This window comes from Symsagittifera roscoffensis, chromosome 4, assembly GCF_963678635.1.
Source record: "Symsagittifera roscoffensis chromosome 4, txSymRosc1.1, whole genome shotgun sequence".
NCBI lineage: Eukaryota > Metazoa > Xenacoelomorpha > Acoela > Convolutidae > Symsagittifera > Symsagittifera roscoffensis.
In genome coordinates, this window is record NC_087065.1 from 46082370 (window position 1) to 46096879 (window position 14510).

At 39.6% G+C, this 14510-nt stretch overlaps 1 protein-coding gene across 1 annotated transcript in view; it reads right to left on the minus strand.

The window, feature by feature from the left end:
- LOC134845060 (uncharacterized) overlaps positions 1–14510 on the minus strand; it is a 38901-nt gene that overhangs the window by 4965 nt on the left and 19426 nt on the right. The window contains exons 2-3 of the mRNA XM_063861902.1: positions 3174–3491; positions 1795–2006 (exon numbers count right to left, since the gene is read on the minus strand). Coding sequence (XP_063717972.1) covers positions 1795–2006; positions 3174–3491 — 530 coding nt within the window. The remainder of the gene's footprint in view (positions 1–1794; positions 2007–3173; positions 3492–14510) is intronic.

Sequence of the window (14510 nt, forward strand, 5' to 3'; positions counted from 1 at the left end):
TTGAAAAAGGAGGCAAACCAAACTTGAAGAAAGTTTTTGCGATAAAGGGGTGAACTTAGTTCCAAATTCTCCAAAAAAAATTCAAAACTATATAGAACATTTTGGAGACTGTTAATTATAACGAAACAGTCATTACCTAAATCTTTCGACAAAGCGCCCTCTACGAATTCCTCAGAAAAAATAGCAACATTGGAATCTTTGATTATCTTAACAGCAGAAAACATTACGTACGAGCAGACAGTAATTCGTCTGATACTTTGGATTTTACTTGAGGAGTCCAGCAGGAATCGCTGCTTGGGCCTCTAATTTTCAGTATCTTAAAAAAAGATCTCTCTGAGGAATTAATATTAAGCCACCAAAAGCTGCTAGCAGATGTATCCAAATATGTTTATATATATACAATTGCATTCAAAAAAACGTTGATTACGGAGTGAAAATTCGAAAAAATTTTGAGCTGTACAAATCACTAATTATACCTACCGCATACTATGGTTTAAAGATTTCAAGTACCCCAAAAAGAGGTGTGACAAAACTAGAGCAATTTCACAAGAAAATTCTAAATTGAGTAATTGCAATTGTAAACTGAACAATTAAAATTGCTACACATCTTTCCCCTCGCAATGTTTCTTCGTCTGAATGAACTACTTTGAATGTCTGATCTCATACGTGAAAGAGCGACGACTTTGATCTACTCTCAATGGTTGAGTTTCCAAGTGTTTTTCAATCTCAAGAAAACTGGGACAGAGAAAACGAGAGGAGTGTTTAATTTCCGGAATGGTCGATTGGTAAATCGTATAAATATCAATCAAGAAATCGATTTTTTTTGAAAAACTAGGACTATAGGACAAGATTCGTGCAGTTAATTGTCTACTTTGGGAGTTTCTCGACAATCGATTGGAGGAACAAAACAAACGCATGAAGGCTCTTGTTTTGCGACTGCAACATGTGTAGAAACAACTGAACAAAACTGTAGAAGATATGGGACTTAAATCCGTTCAGTTGTACTGTAAAGCCCCAACAACCGTAAAAACGACAACAAAAATTTCTAAACGCGCCTTCGATGCCAATATATAGTTTTGAGGAAACTCGCGCTAGAAAAAAACGCATTTTTTGGGCCAAATCGGCATTTTGACCTGTTTTTTTTTCAAAGTCATGAAAATCTTAGATCAGTCCCTCTTCAGACTATAACCGATCCGAGACTGCGATTTAATTGCGGTAACTCCAGACGATCCTCGCCAAAAAATTGTTGTCCATAAAATTAGCGATTGAAGAAAAACAGCTTGATTTTATCAAAAAATTGGGTTTCGCATGGTTTTACACGGATACGGTTGTTCATAGTTTTTAAACTTTCGTTTAATCATTTTGAGGCTTTTTGAAACCATTTTGTTTTTAGAAAAATGATGCCTCTCAAAAACTTGTAGCAGCATTAATTGCGATTTCATATCCAGTTGCTCGCGGCGCAGGTAACTGTACAAAAATAAGTTCTTAGGCAAGTTTTGTTAGCGTTTTTACGCAATATTTTAACGTTTTAATCTATCTTGTCATCGCTTCTTTGCCAAATTGAATAGTCTTTTCAAGAAAAGTAACTAGAAAAACAGACGACAAGGGTTGCCAATTTTTTATGGTTTTATAGTTTCAATTCACATTTTGGAAGGAAAAACATTTCTGTGATTTTTAACCTTTAGTTTGTTTCCTTGTCCCATCTAATTCTTTGCCGTATTAATTGAAGATTGCATTCAAACACTGCAAGTCAGTTGTATAAGTTAAAGGCTACTTGAGTCAACAAAAACTCACTTCTTCCTTCACTTGTTGATATTCAGCATCATGGGATGGATTGGGGGCTTCAGCGGGTGCAATTTTGGTATTGCCCTCCTCCACTTCTGCCCATATATAGTTATAGAAGACGGCTGCCTTTGGATACCACCAGACCACACACAGATCCTCCTCCTTTCCCTTCTTCTGCAAGATTTTTACGTTGTCAGGAGTCATTACAATGTCACCCAACTCTGAACAATTATGCATGCATGATGATTATAACCAAAAACCGACTCAGAAAAATGAACAACCCCAAGCCCTCTAAATCTGCTTCTGATTAATATCAGTTAAAAACTTGAGCAGCTTAAACTTTAATCATTTCAAAATATTAATGGAACGTATTGAATTTCTTATTGAACTTTTTTATTAACAAACCATTATCATTGACCTAAAACTACATGGTGTGGGAAACACGATTATTAGGAACTTTATTTCTCTACCTTTTTTTGGTATTTTTTATCACTAACTTAAGTAAGAGAGTAAGTACGACGGAAAATTTATACGCAGTATGCTTTAAGTGTCGAAGGGTACAGCGGAGCTGTGACTTGTCAATACCGTTATTCAAGCTAAATTTTCAATTTTTGCGAGTTGTCTTTTAGCGTGAGTTGTCGCGGTACTAATAAAAATACGCGACAAACTTGTTTAATGCGATACAGGGGCGCATCTAGGATTTTCTCGTGGAGGGCGGATATTCAAAAAGAATTCGAAAATTGTCTACCTTTTTTTAGGTCGATCAAATTGATTTTCCGAGTTTTTTCCCAAAGCACTAAACAGACACTGTTTTGGCCCAACTTTTAGCGCCGCAGGCAAAGTTTTGAAAAACAGTTTTTTTTGGAAAATTTTGATCAAAAAGTCACGTTTTTTTGGCGCGCGCTCCCCCATCAAATTTAGTATAAATTAGCGCCAAAGGCGCCTTTAGAAAACTTTAGGGTCCGTCGCCAAACTTGGATATCTCTAAATAGTACAAAGGGGAGACTCTTTGGGCCGGCAGGGCGATATGTCACATTTTGTCAAACGTATTTTTTGTCGTCTCAATTTTCCAGTTTTTTCTTGAAAAACTGATTTCTATTATTTTTTCCGTAAATTGATATGCCTGTCGTCCTAGTTTCCTAGCCTCACATTTTTTTTGTTTCACCATTTGGTATCATTTTACGCAAGCTGAATTCATTCATTTTTGCCGCTAGAGAGCCGATTTGATCAATCTAGAGCGCCTAAAATTTCCAAACGAGCCTAAAAACACCCATTTTTGACAATTCGCCTGCGGAAAAGATCATTCGGCGAAGAAGTAAGTGTTTTTTAACAATAAGGAGCTATCAATTTCTTGAAGTATACAAAACCAAGATGTGTCAACAACTTACCTAGAATAAACTCCTCCTCAAGCTCATTGGTGAACTGTTGTTCCGACACCCCCGAAGTTATATAGGTTCCTGCTTTGATTTGGTGGAAATATCGCTGACCGGGTTTCAGTCCTGTTATGTTGTAGCCGAGCTGGTTCGAGACTTCTGTTGTGAATGTCGCGATGGTTATGTCGTCATTGTACCCCCACAAATCATCATCGGTTATATTCACGTCAGAATCGCCTGACATTCCTGCTTGTATCACGTTAGAATAGTATGTTTCTCCTGTCACTGCTTGACCAGCTACAAAGCTAACAGAAGCAGCACCACCCAACACGCCTAAAAAGTTCTGTCGCTCAGGCTTAAGATGGGACGATTCGGAGAAATTAAATAATTAAGACATGCAATTTTCACATTATTTAGAATACTATAATAGTCTGTATGTTGAAACATAAAATGGAGAAGAGCTTTGCAGCCTATTTTCTATTGGAGGCGGGAATAGAGATTGGAAATTCTAGCAACGCGAAATTCAGTATTTTGGGGTTGCTTTTCTTATCTCCGGTCAAAGATCTTCGGAAACACCTTTTGCTAATCTCTTTTTTAATCCACTGAAGAATTTTCCATTCAATAAAGAACAAGTAATTACATAATAATAATAATAAATGAACTGGGGTGTTAAATTTTTTCAACTTTTTTAATGTTAATTAATTCAATGTTGGGGTTTGCGTTTTTTTTAATTTGTTTTTCACTCTTCTGTTTTTGATAGTTTTTTTGAGAGTTTTCTAACAAATGTGTGGTTACATTGCTTTTTTTGTTCAAGCTTTGTTGCTTTCTCTGTCAAGTCATGACAAATTTTTCAAACTTCGAAAGAGAATCTTCGCCTTACTATCCTGGTGCCAAGCCCAACAATCACAACAACCCAGCTGTTGAACTGATTGCTCGGGATTAATTATTAAAAAAAACTTTTAATTATCTTGAAATTTGCGACTGGTAACGTCTCTCTTTTTTATACCAATTTTATGAATTTCATCTTTCAGTCTTTTTACGCATCGTAGTTTTAGGGAGTCTTTTGTATATTCTTTGTTTCCGTTTTGTTTCCGCAGCCCGTACTGTGTATTCGTCACTGAAATTCAGATTAATGATTAGTTTTTTTTATTCGGTCAAAAACAATAGATTAAACTCCGTTTGGAATCTACGCCGAGTTTACTTTCCTTTCTGTGCTCTACCTTGCAGTTTGTTCGATGGCCTCGTCAACCTTGAGTATAATCTGAACATTTCAGATCCTGAGGAACCAATCGATTTATGATTCGAAGTATTGGCTTTGCAACAGTGTATGTCATCCAAAAAAAGGATGAGAAGTCGTTTAATCAAAATTTCTTTAACTATGCAGACGATTGTCTTTACGAGAATATCCCCGGTCACGTTTTGATGCCCCAAAAATCATACTTAGCCTCTTCAAGATTTCTTGCTATGATTTCTCACTCACCTCACATATGTAAAGGATGAGTAAAATCTGCACTCAGTGTGTATCTCTTTGCTTTAGTTTTTTTTCTAAAGTTTCAGCTACTTTTTTTACATTATTATACAGGGTGTTTCCGAAACTTGCTTTTTATAAATTATCTCTCATTTCACAAGTGTTTGAATTTTGAAGTGATTTTTTTTGCAGCAAAGATTTGCCGAATTCTGATGATATAGTTCAATAAGATGGATTGTTTTTACTTGGGCTTGCGTTCGCGATTTTATTGTTTTTGACTGCATTTTGTGCTGAACAAGCTACCATAGTGCTAGGTTAAAACAACCAGATAAAATGAACTAAGACATAATTTTTAGGGTCATTTTTCTCAACTTCGGTTATATTTGGCCTTAATAAGATGAGGACAAAAAGATTAGTGATTTACCAGATTTTTCATGGTGCCTTTTTTGCAAAATTTTGAACCAAACAAATGCGTAAAAAAACTGTTCAACTCATAAGGTTCAAAATTAGGGAATCAACAGGGTCAAAAATTTTATGAAAAATTATAATTGACCGTGTTTATCTCCCTTATTTGGAAACAAAATAATTGACCCGTTTTATGGGTATAGTTTGGTTCAACATTTTGCAGAACATTTACACCTTAAAAATGCTGGCAAAACCCCAAACGTTTTTTGTCCTCATCAAACTTTGGTTAAGTATAACAAAATGATTTGAAAACGAGTAATGTTACAGTTGAAGAAAACGAGATTTAGAATAAAAGGCACTAAATCCGACTGTATCATACAAAACCATAAGCTAACTGCACTTATGTGTATCAGGCGGTTACAGATGATACAGGGGTCATATATGAATCACAGGCAAGTTGCCACACATCTCTAAAGACTTGACATACATTTGACATAAACTCACAAAATGCCTCTACGTCAGTAATAAATAGCTTTTGCAATGGCGGTGGTGGTGGGGTGTGGACGGATTGTAAAATAATTCTGATACGAGCAGTCTATTAGCAAACATTTAGGAGCAGGAGCTGAGTCTACTATTCATATAGCTTAAGGCGATAAAACCATATAAAACCGTAAAATTGATGTTGTTGTTCCGACTTTTGATACGAAAGTAACGGAATGTTTATGCTCGGGGTGGGTTTTTTTTTCATCAGACAAAATTCGACTTTTTAACAAGCCATTTTTGACAAAAAAAAATTATATCATTCGAAAGCTATTGTTGTCCTGAGCTTAAATTTGAAAAGATATTTTACCTGTGATCATTTTTCGTAAAGTTATGGGGTTTTAAAGATTGCCATTTTGACCAATTTGGGAAAGTTAACGCGCGATATATTTCACGCTATTAACGCGTAAGCGGATATTTAATCCGTCTTAGAAATTGTTCCAATTGGTTGAAAGAAGCTTAGTTGCCATAATTGATTTGTTACAAGGAGCGAAATCTATTATTTTGTACTTTATATGGCGTGTGGGATGATGATTTTCATAAACACATTTCAAATTTTAGAAAAAAGTTTTCATTTTATTTTATTACATTTAATTTTTTTTGTTATTACTGCTCCATAAACCTCAAAGGGCAGTCGGAACATTCAGTCCTTCGCCCTGATACGAGCAGTCTTGTTATACCTAGGCATCGAAAGGGCCCAATATTTATCATAAATGATTCAATTATGAGCCATTGGAAAGAAGGTATTTCCAACGTATAACACGTCCGAACAACCGCAATCCGAGAAAAAACGTAATAAAAAAGTAATAAAAAGCTCAATAATGCCATAAAAGTGAAACGCGATTTCATTGCAATCTTGATCTTGGCTTTGATTTGTATTGAAAATGTTCGAGCCCATGTCGACTGACAAGTTGGTGGTCACAGAATAGTCGCCACTGTAGGTTTCAAACCAGCCGTTGTTTATTATTGAAATATGGACCCCCTCGATATAGAAGTATATATCAACTTCCACTTCGGTTGCAGATGCAGAGGCCATCGGGTAGCAAAGAATTCCAGCCTCTTGCTAAATAATTGATATCATGATAGTCAGTTGGTTTATTGGCCAAGTATTTTAGATCCTTTTTCGACCGACCAAGCCATGTTAAAAAATTTCAGCTTTAATGATTTACGTGGTAGCCGTGGTGGCCCTTTTCTTGTTTCATGGTAATGATCATTGAAACTTTTTCCTTTTTCTCAGCAATCTCAAGACCAGTGCTGTACGATATCCTAGGCAGTAGGCGAGTCACTGAAGAGGTGTTAGGAACAACACTCTGCTTAGTTGAGCAGGCTTTGAACTCGAGGCCAATCACTCCCGTTAGTAGTGATTCACGTGAGTTAGAAGCGTTAACCCCAAACCATTTTTTGCTTGGACAACATGCCACAAGCTTTCCTTCGCTTTTACCCGGGGAGCACTTCGATCACAAGAAAAGGTACGTGCGAGCGCAGTCATATGCTAACGCGATTTTGTCTCGTTGGCTTCTCGAGAACATGTTCCCTCGCTGAATAAGCGTGTCAAGTGGCACACTCATTCTGACTTCACTCTTAAAACAGGCGATCTCGTGTGGGTGATTGAGCCCGATAGTCCGCGTGGGTACTACCCTCTTGCCCGAATTGTCGAGCTAAACTACGGACAGGACGGTTGCGCTCGATCCGCCCTTGTTAAGACCGCAACCCGTGAAGTCACTCGGCCGACCGTTAAGCTCGCTCCGGTTCTTCCTTCTTCAGGGGGGAGGATGTTGCAATGCAAATGTAGAGTATAGATGCATATAAAACGAGAGTATAGATGCATATAAAATAAGCACAGTTGGCCGAGTGGCCTAAGCTAACGCCGATTATATGCGTGAAATAACAGTTGACGTAGGTTCGAGTCCCCCACCTGTCCATGTATTAATATACTAAAAACGGGGGTAATATCCTATTTTAACTGTTTTTTTTTGGTTCTAGTTCCGTTCAGCCTTGATTAAGGCTGACCGCCAAAAAGAGCAATTTGTCTCAAGGACATTACCGACCGGTTCTTGTGGCTAGCTTGCGCAAATTTGTTTATTGGAGCGGAATATTGGTTGAAATTATGAACATGAGTTATGTTGTGAATTTTTGGCTTATTTATAAATTAATGACAATGAATGTCCGTATTGCCGAGAATACGAGTGAAAACCTTATTTTCCGAGCCGTTTTATCTAGTTTGCGGAGATTGAGCGCACATTTTGGCGCCCCACAAGGGACCGTTATTTTATTAACAAGAGACAGACGAAGATCTGAAGCTGGTTGTTGCAGAGCTCTCTCGCCGTCCCCTGTTATTGACCACTACTCCAACTCCTCTGCAGACACATCCAACAGACGGGACAGAAGCTCTTCGAAGGGGGCATATCTCGGCTGTTCGGGGCCAAGGGAGATTTGCGAAGGAAGAAATACAAGGCTTCCACCCATCCTCTTTCGGGCACTGTGTCAGACGGGGAGGCTGTTTACTCTCCCGTTAGATCTCTAAATTCTTCCCATCCCAAAAGTCCACTCAAGACAGCTCTGCAGTTTCGGACACTTCTACTAAGTTTGAGATTTGTAGTATACATACGAAATCTTATTTTTTCACGACGATGGATTCGAGTGACAGTATTCTTAATTCTTAATGACAGTATCCTGAGTGACACTATTTAGAGTTTAGAGTGAACTAATGAGATACAAACAGGTATTCTGACTGTCGACTGTCGAGTGCCCTATCAATTACAGACTTTTTGTGTAAGTTGGAGAAGTGATTGCCGAACAATTTCTCTGCGACTGACCGAAGGTCTGACAACCCGAAACCGGTGACCGCCCAATCTCCAAAACTGTAAGAAGTTTCCATAACTTTTAAAACTCCAATTGTGCTGTAAGTTTAAATACGATGTCATTTATGCTCAAAATTTTTCCGCAAGCTGGCACCCGGTAATTTTTCTCAATACCCAAAATTTTTGGACAGTTCCGTTGAACTGAAATATTTTACAGTCGGTACATAGACAAACTGACTTGACATTTTTCTCGATACCAAAACTTTTTGGATATTTGTGAACGGAATATTAATCCGTGAAATCGGAAAATAGACAAGAGATACTGGACTAGTTTTTTGGATTGGTTTATGACTCGAACCTGCTGACCAAAATTTTCCGAAAAATTTTGTGAAAAAAGTAAAAAAAAATGCCAAAAAATCCTCAAAACGTCTCCAGAATTCTGCAAAACTGTGCTGTAAGATGACACCAACCTTATGTTAAGTGGTCTGGTAGCGAAATATCAGGCAAATTAAGTTGAGTTTTTTCATCCTCAGGTTTTATCCGCGTGTGTTGTTGGAACTTAACCAATTTGCCTGATCCCCCACCCACCATTGGTGAAACTGAAAGCCAGTTCGCTTCAAATAAAACAAAGCCGTTTCAGCCCGTCCAATTATTGACTTCGTTGCTGACAGTAAAGTTAAGTGGTCAGGTACGGTGATATTAAGTGAGTTAAGTTGAATTCTTTCATCCTCAGGTTTACTCCGTGTGTGTTCTTGGAGTTCAACCGACCTACTTAATTTTCCAACTCCATTGGTACTTAAGCGTAACGAAGCCGTCGCATAGGTCCCTTAAGTGTATGGTATTCATTCAAGGAGCTAGTTCCTTGGATCACGCGCTCCGAAAACTTCCCGCTCCGTCCCAGAGAACGCGTCAAAGATACTTGCTTTACAAAGCCAGGTTTAAGTTTGAACTTTAACGCTAGGGACTCTCAGAAAACAATACAGTACTACCTTCATCACTACTTGTCGCACCGTAACGACCTTGTAATTTGGCACGACGTCATTAATAATTCGATAAGTAGGCACCGCAGTAACAATAACCGCAAGCTGAGTAGTGAGCAACTTGTCAATTTGTTATTAAGGTATAGGACAAACATTTGTGCGATCGTATACTGTAGACGGAACGGAATCGAGGATATAGAGGAAAGTTTAGGTTCAACAGGTATTCTCGTTAAAGACGGTATTCTCTGAACGTCGTTAAAGACTTTATCTCTTAGCGTAAGGCTAAGGACCAGGTACTAATTGAGAAGTACAAAGAGCTTCACCAGCCTCCTTCCCTTGAGTTAAAGACTCTCCTCCTTCTAAGGCGTTATAGCGCTGATCTTAACATCCTTAAGACACGTAAGAAGTGGAACCACTTACCCCTCAAAGCGCGGAAAGCTATAAAAAATAGGCTTCAGGCAGAAGCTTTGAGACATCAAGTTCCCCCGTCTTGTAAGCTAATGTTGATTTATTAATGCAAATTTAATTACGTACCAAAACAGTATCTCATTCTATTGATTGTATTCTATAAGTGAGCATCCGTAGATTATTGTCAATTTGTGCGAAAAAAAGGACGAAAAATTTCAAAGTAAGATACGCAAGTTATTTGAAACCCGTCTAAATCTAGAAAATGAGCTGCTTAAAGGTCACTCATTATTACTTGAGTACATTGAGAATAATAGTCGCACCACAAAAATTGATAATGCTGTTTACAAATGTAAAATTGCGTTGGAAAAAGCTGTCGAAGTCAATGAGCAATTAATTAGGTTAGCGGGAAAAACGGAAAACCCTGAAAAAATTATTGCTCAGCAAGACCTTTGGCTTAAGAAAGTAATCGAAATGAACGATAAAGTAATGCATGAAGCTCAGGGTTACAAGGTGAGCCTTGAACTTTTGTCATTTCCAGCAGCCGGCATTACAGGGAGCAAGGGATCTTTACAACAAACTAGGTCTGAGACATCCTCACGCTCGCACAAAACAAGAGATTCAGAAGCACGAGTATCTGAAAACAGGTCTATGGTCTCTAATAAGTCTAAGGATAGTAGAAAGCTTGACTCACATAAGTCTGATAAATCTGCTTCCGTTCGACATACGTCGACTGTTCGCACTATGTCATCAAGTGAGAAAGGGCATGAGTTAGCTTTAGTAAAAAGACGCCGTGAGGAGCTGGAAAGGCAGTATCAAGTAACTTTAAGACTTAAAGAGCAAGAGAACCGTCTTAAGTTCGAACAAAGTCAACTGGAACTGGCTGAGCAACTGGAGCAATTGGCTGAAAGTCATAAAAAGCAACTAATTGAAATGGAACTGAAAGCGTTTGAGCTTGAGGACATTTCATCTGAGGTTAGCGAGAAGGTAGCGGAAAGTAACTCGACATGAGTAAGTCAACCTATTTCAAAAGTAGCAACCGATCGAACTAATGATTGGGTAGACTCTGTTAGTTCACACGGACCTCTTGACATTGTTAATGCGCCAGGTTTGCTGGCCTTCACTCCTGTACCCATTTCGTCAGGACCGACGACTTCCGCCATCCTCGCTCATGCAATTCACACCAGTAATAGTCATAACCATGAGCACATAGCATTGAGTGACCCTGGAGTCCATAGTTATGGACATTGGGCTATGCCTCAATTTGGCAGTGCAAGCTTTTTGCCATTGCAAGCTTCTGTTCCATTCCCAGTTAACAATATGCATTCTAGTGCACACGTGTTACCACCACCGTATGCTGTTACTTTACAGACCATGAGTTCAAACATAACTAATGGTAGTTATGCCATCGCGCAACCGGAATCATTACCTGTCCCAATGTTACCGGCACAACCCGGTTCTGGTTTTGTTTCTTTGTCACCTGCATTTGCTGGTGGTGGCTTCTCATCTTCTGGAGTAAACCCAACGCCGGTTTTCTTTTCGGCACCTAATTGCCATGCAGCGCCAGTCCAGACGCAACATAATCTTCCCTTTGGTCCCCTTTGTGTCACCTAATATCAACGATTACTACACAAGTGATGCAAACTTCTGGCGATTGGCAGCTACAACTCCAATCGTCTTGCCTGCTCAGTGTTGTAATGCTGGAAACGTTTTTTCTAATGTGACAACTGTTGTCCCATCGTGTAACACCGCCGCTCCGTTTACTAGTGGTGGGACTGTGTATTTTAATACTCCCCCAGTTCATCCACAACATGTTCCGCATTTTGTCAATCATACTAATACTGGTTATCAGCCAGTCAACGAAGACTACGCATCGTCTTCCACTTATCCGAACCAAGGTTGTTCATCGGATCGACCTCTCTCCGCTCGTGAATTGGCGGAATTATTGATGCATAGCCGCAAAGATCATCTTCCTGAATGGAAGTTAGCCCAGTTTGACGGCAACCCGTTAAACTGGCACGAATGGTTTGGTCAGTTTAAGTCCACCGTTGATTCCGCTGTTCTCACCGATGATACGAAACTGACATACTTAAAAACGGTCGTCACAGGCAAAGCAAAAACCGCAATTGCGGAATTTAGTTATAGTGGCGTTATGTACAAGGATGCACTGGCCACCTTGCAACGGAAGTTTGGGCAACCACATGCCATTGTTGGTGCGCATCTTGATAAGCTGAATACTTTTCCTCCACTTAAGATGCACAATTCGGAAAATGTCATTAGTTTCTCCTCTGCCATATCTGGCCTCGTAGCAGTTTTCAAATCATTGTCTTTTAACGATGATCTAAAGAGTGTTAACCTGTTAAACCAAGCTGTTAGTAAACTTCCGCCTAACCTCAGGGAGGCTTGGTCAAGGCATACTGTTAGACATAATTGGCAGCGACCAACACTCTTAAACTTTAACAACTGGTTGAAAGAAAAGGCAGAGGGGCATGAAAGATTACGTTTACTCACATCTAAGGCAAAAAACGAGGAACCAGTTAAACCAAAAACAACCAAAGTTTTTGCAGCCAATAGCCAGGTAACTAGTAACGCTCAGGATAAGTCTAAGTTTCCGCCATGCGCTTTTTGTAAGGGTAGTCATGCATTGTGGAATTGTGCTGCTATTAAGGAAAAGAATGCTACTCAGCGAGCAAAATACATAGCTGAACAGAAACTTTGCTTCGCTTGCCTCAATGGCAATCATAGTTTCCGGCAGTGTTCTAGAGCGAAAAAGTGCCCGAAGCCAGAGTGTGATAGCACACATAATGTCTTGCTCCATGGAGCCGAAAGAATATTTCCTCGGAAGGAAAATTCAAATGTCTCGAATAAAGCTGGAACAAACAAATCCAAGGAGAATACTAACACTTCCACCCATGCCGCTGTTAGTGATGTACATGACATTAAATCTTCTAAAGGGTTGTTGCCAATTGCAACAATTGGTGTATCCTGGGATGTAACCAGTCTCCTTACGTTGCTTCTTTGTGATAGTGCATCGACTCACTCCTGGGTGTCTTCGTCACTAGTAAACCGTCTCGGCTTAGTAGGGGAGCCCGTTAACTTGTCCTTTAGTGGTTTTAATTCAACCACCGTTGTTGAGACTCAGATAGTCAAGTTTACAATTTCCTCCGAGCCAAAAAATAGTGATTTCGTATTTTCTCTCTGTGCATATGTTAAATACAAAATTCGGATTGGTTCCGAATTAATCAATTTTGCTGATTTGCAGAATAAATATCCACAATTAGCACCTATTAAGCCCACTCAATATACTTATGAGGACGTTGAAGTTATAATCGGACAAGACTACTACCACGCCGTTAGACCCATTGAGTTCATCTTGGGAGATGATAAAAACTCACCGTGTTCCGTTCGCCTACCGATAGGTTGGGTCATTAGTGGTCCGTTGCCGCCGTCCGTTAATTCTACCTCTTTGTGTTTCAAGTGTGTTGTTGAAGATTCTTCTCTGACCGACCAGATAAAATCCTGGTACGAGTTTGAATCGTAAGGTGCTTTCAAACAAGTCGATGCCCGTTCCGCCGCGGATAAACATGCTTTATCCATCCTAAATTCTGAAACCGTTCACAATGGCGAAAGATACATTGTGCCTATGCTTTGGATTGATAGTAAAGTCAGTCTACCAAACAACTATTACTCGTCACTCGCCCAATTTAAAACATTGGAGAGAAGGTTAAGTAAAGACCCTAAGCTGCGCGAAAGATACGCAGAAACAATTAGAGAGGACATTAGGAAAAGCTATGTCGTTACCGTCGAACCACATGATCAACGTAAGCGTTCCGATCGCGAGTGGTATCTTCCGCACCATCCCGTCGTAAACCGAATAAGCCGGAGTCCTTATAGCCGACCCAGGTAGGAGTCCTTGCCCGCGATCAAATTTCGCTCCGTTTTTTGTGGCGGGAGGATACCACTTACGGTGTGGTAGTTCATCAGTACACTCGCCATATATTCGGCGCACGGGATTCGCCTACGTGCGCCAATTTCGCGTTGCGAAAAACAGCAACTGATATTATGTCCACATACCCTGAAGCCGCCTCAGTCATAAATGAAAAATTTTACATGGACGATTACTTGGATTCATTCGAGAACGTTCCCATGCAATTGAAATTAGTCGCGATTTGGTTTCCTTACTAAAATTGGGAGGATTTAATTTGACTAAATTTGTCAGTAATGCTGATGAAATCACTTCAGCAATGAACCCCGAGGAATCCGAAACCTCGTCTTCACCCATCAAGGAAATATGTAACGTTGCCGAACAATCATTGCACGTCTTAGGTCTTAAGTGGGACCATGTGAAAGACACATTGGTTGTTAGCAGAGGCGTGGATCGTCCTCCCGATAAAGCAATAACTCAACGAACCGTCTTGAGTTTCGTCTCTTCTGTGTTTGATCCTGTTGGGTTAGTAGCTCCATACACAGTTAGGGCCCGTTTTTTACTAAAAGATATTTGGAAAATTAGTGGTCAAAGTTGGGATGACGAATTGCCAGAAGACATAAGAGATAAGTTTCTCGAGTGGCACTCCGGTCTCCCTCTCTTAGGGCAATTGGCTATTCCCCGTTGTTACTTCACAGAGCCTGTTGATCAAATTGAGCTCCACATGTTCGGTGATAGCTCGCAGGACGTTTTCTGTGCGGTTGGATTTCTGCGTGCGCGACTCTCGAGCTCGCACAAAACTCAAATATCGTTCATCTTTGGTAAAGC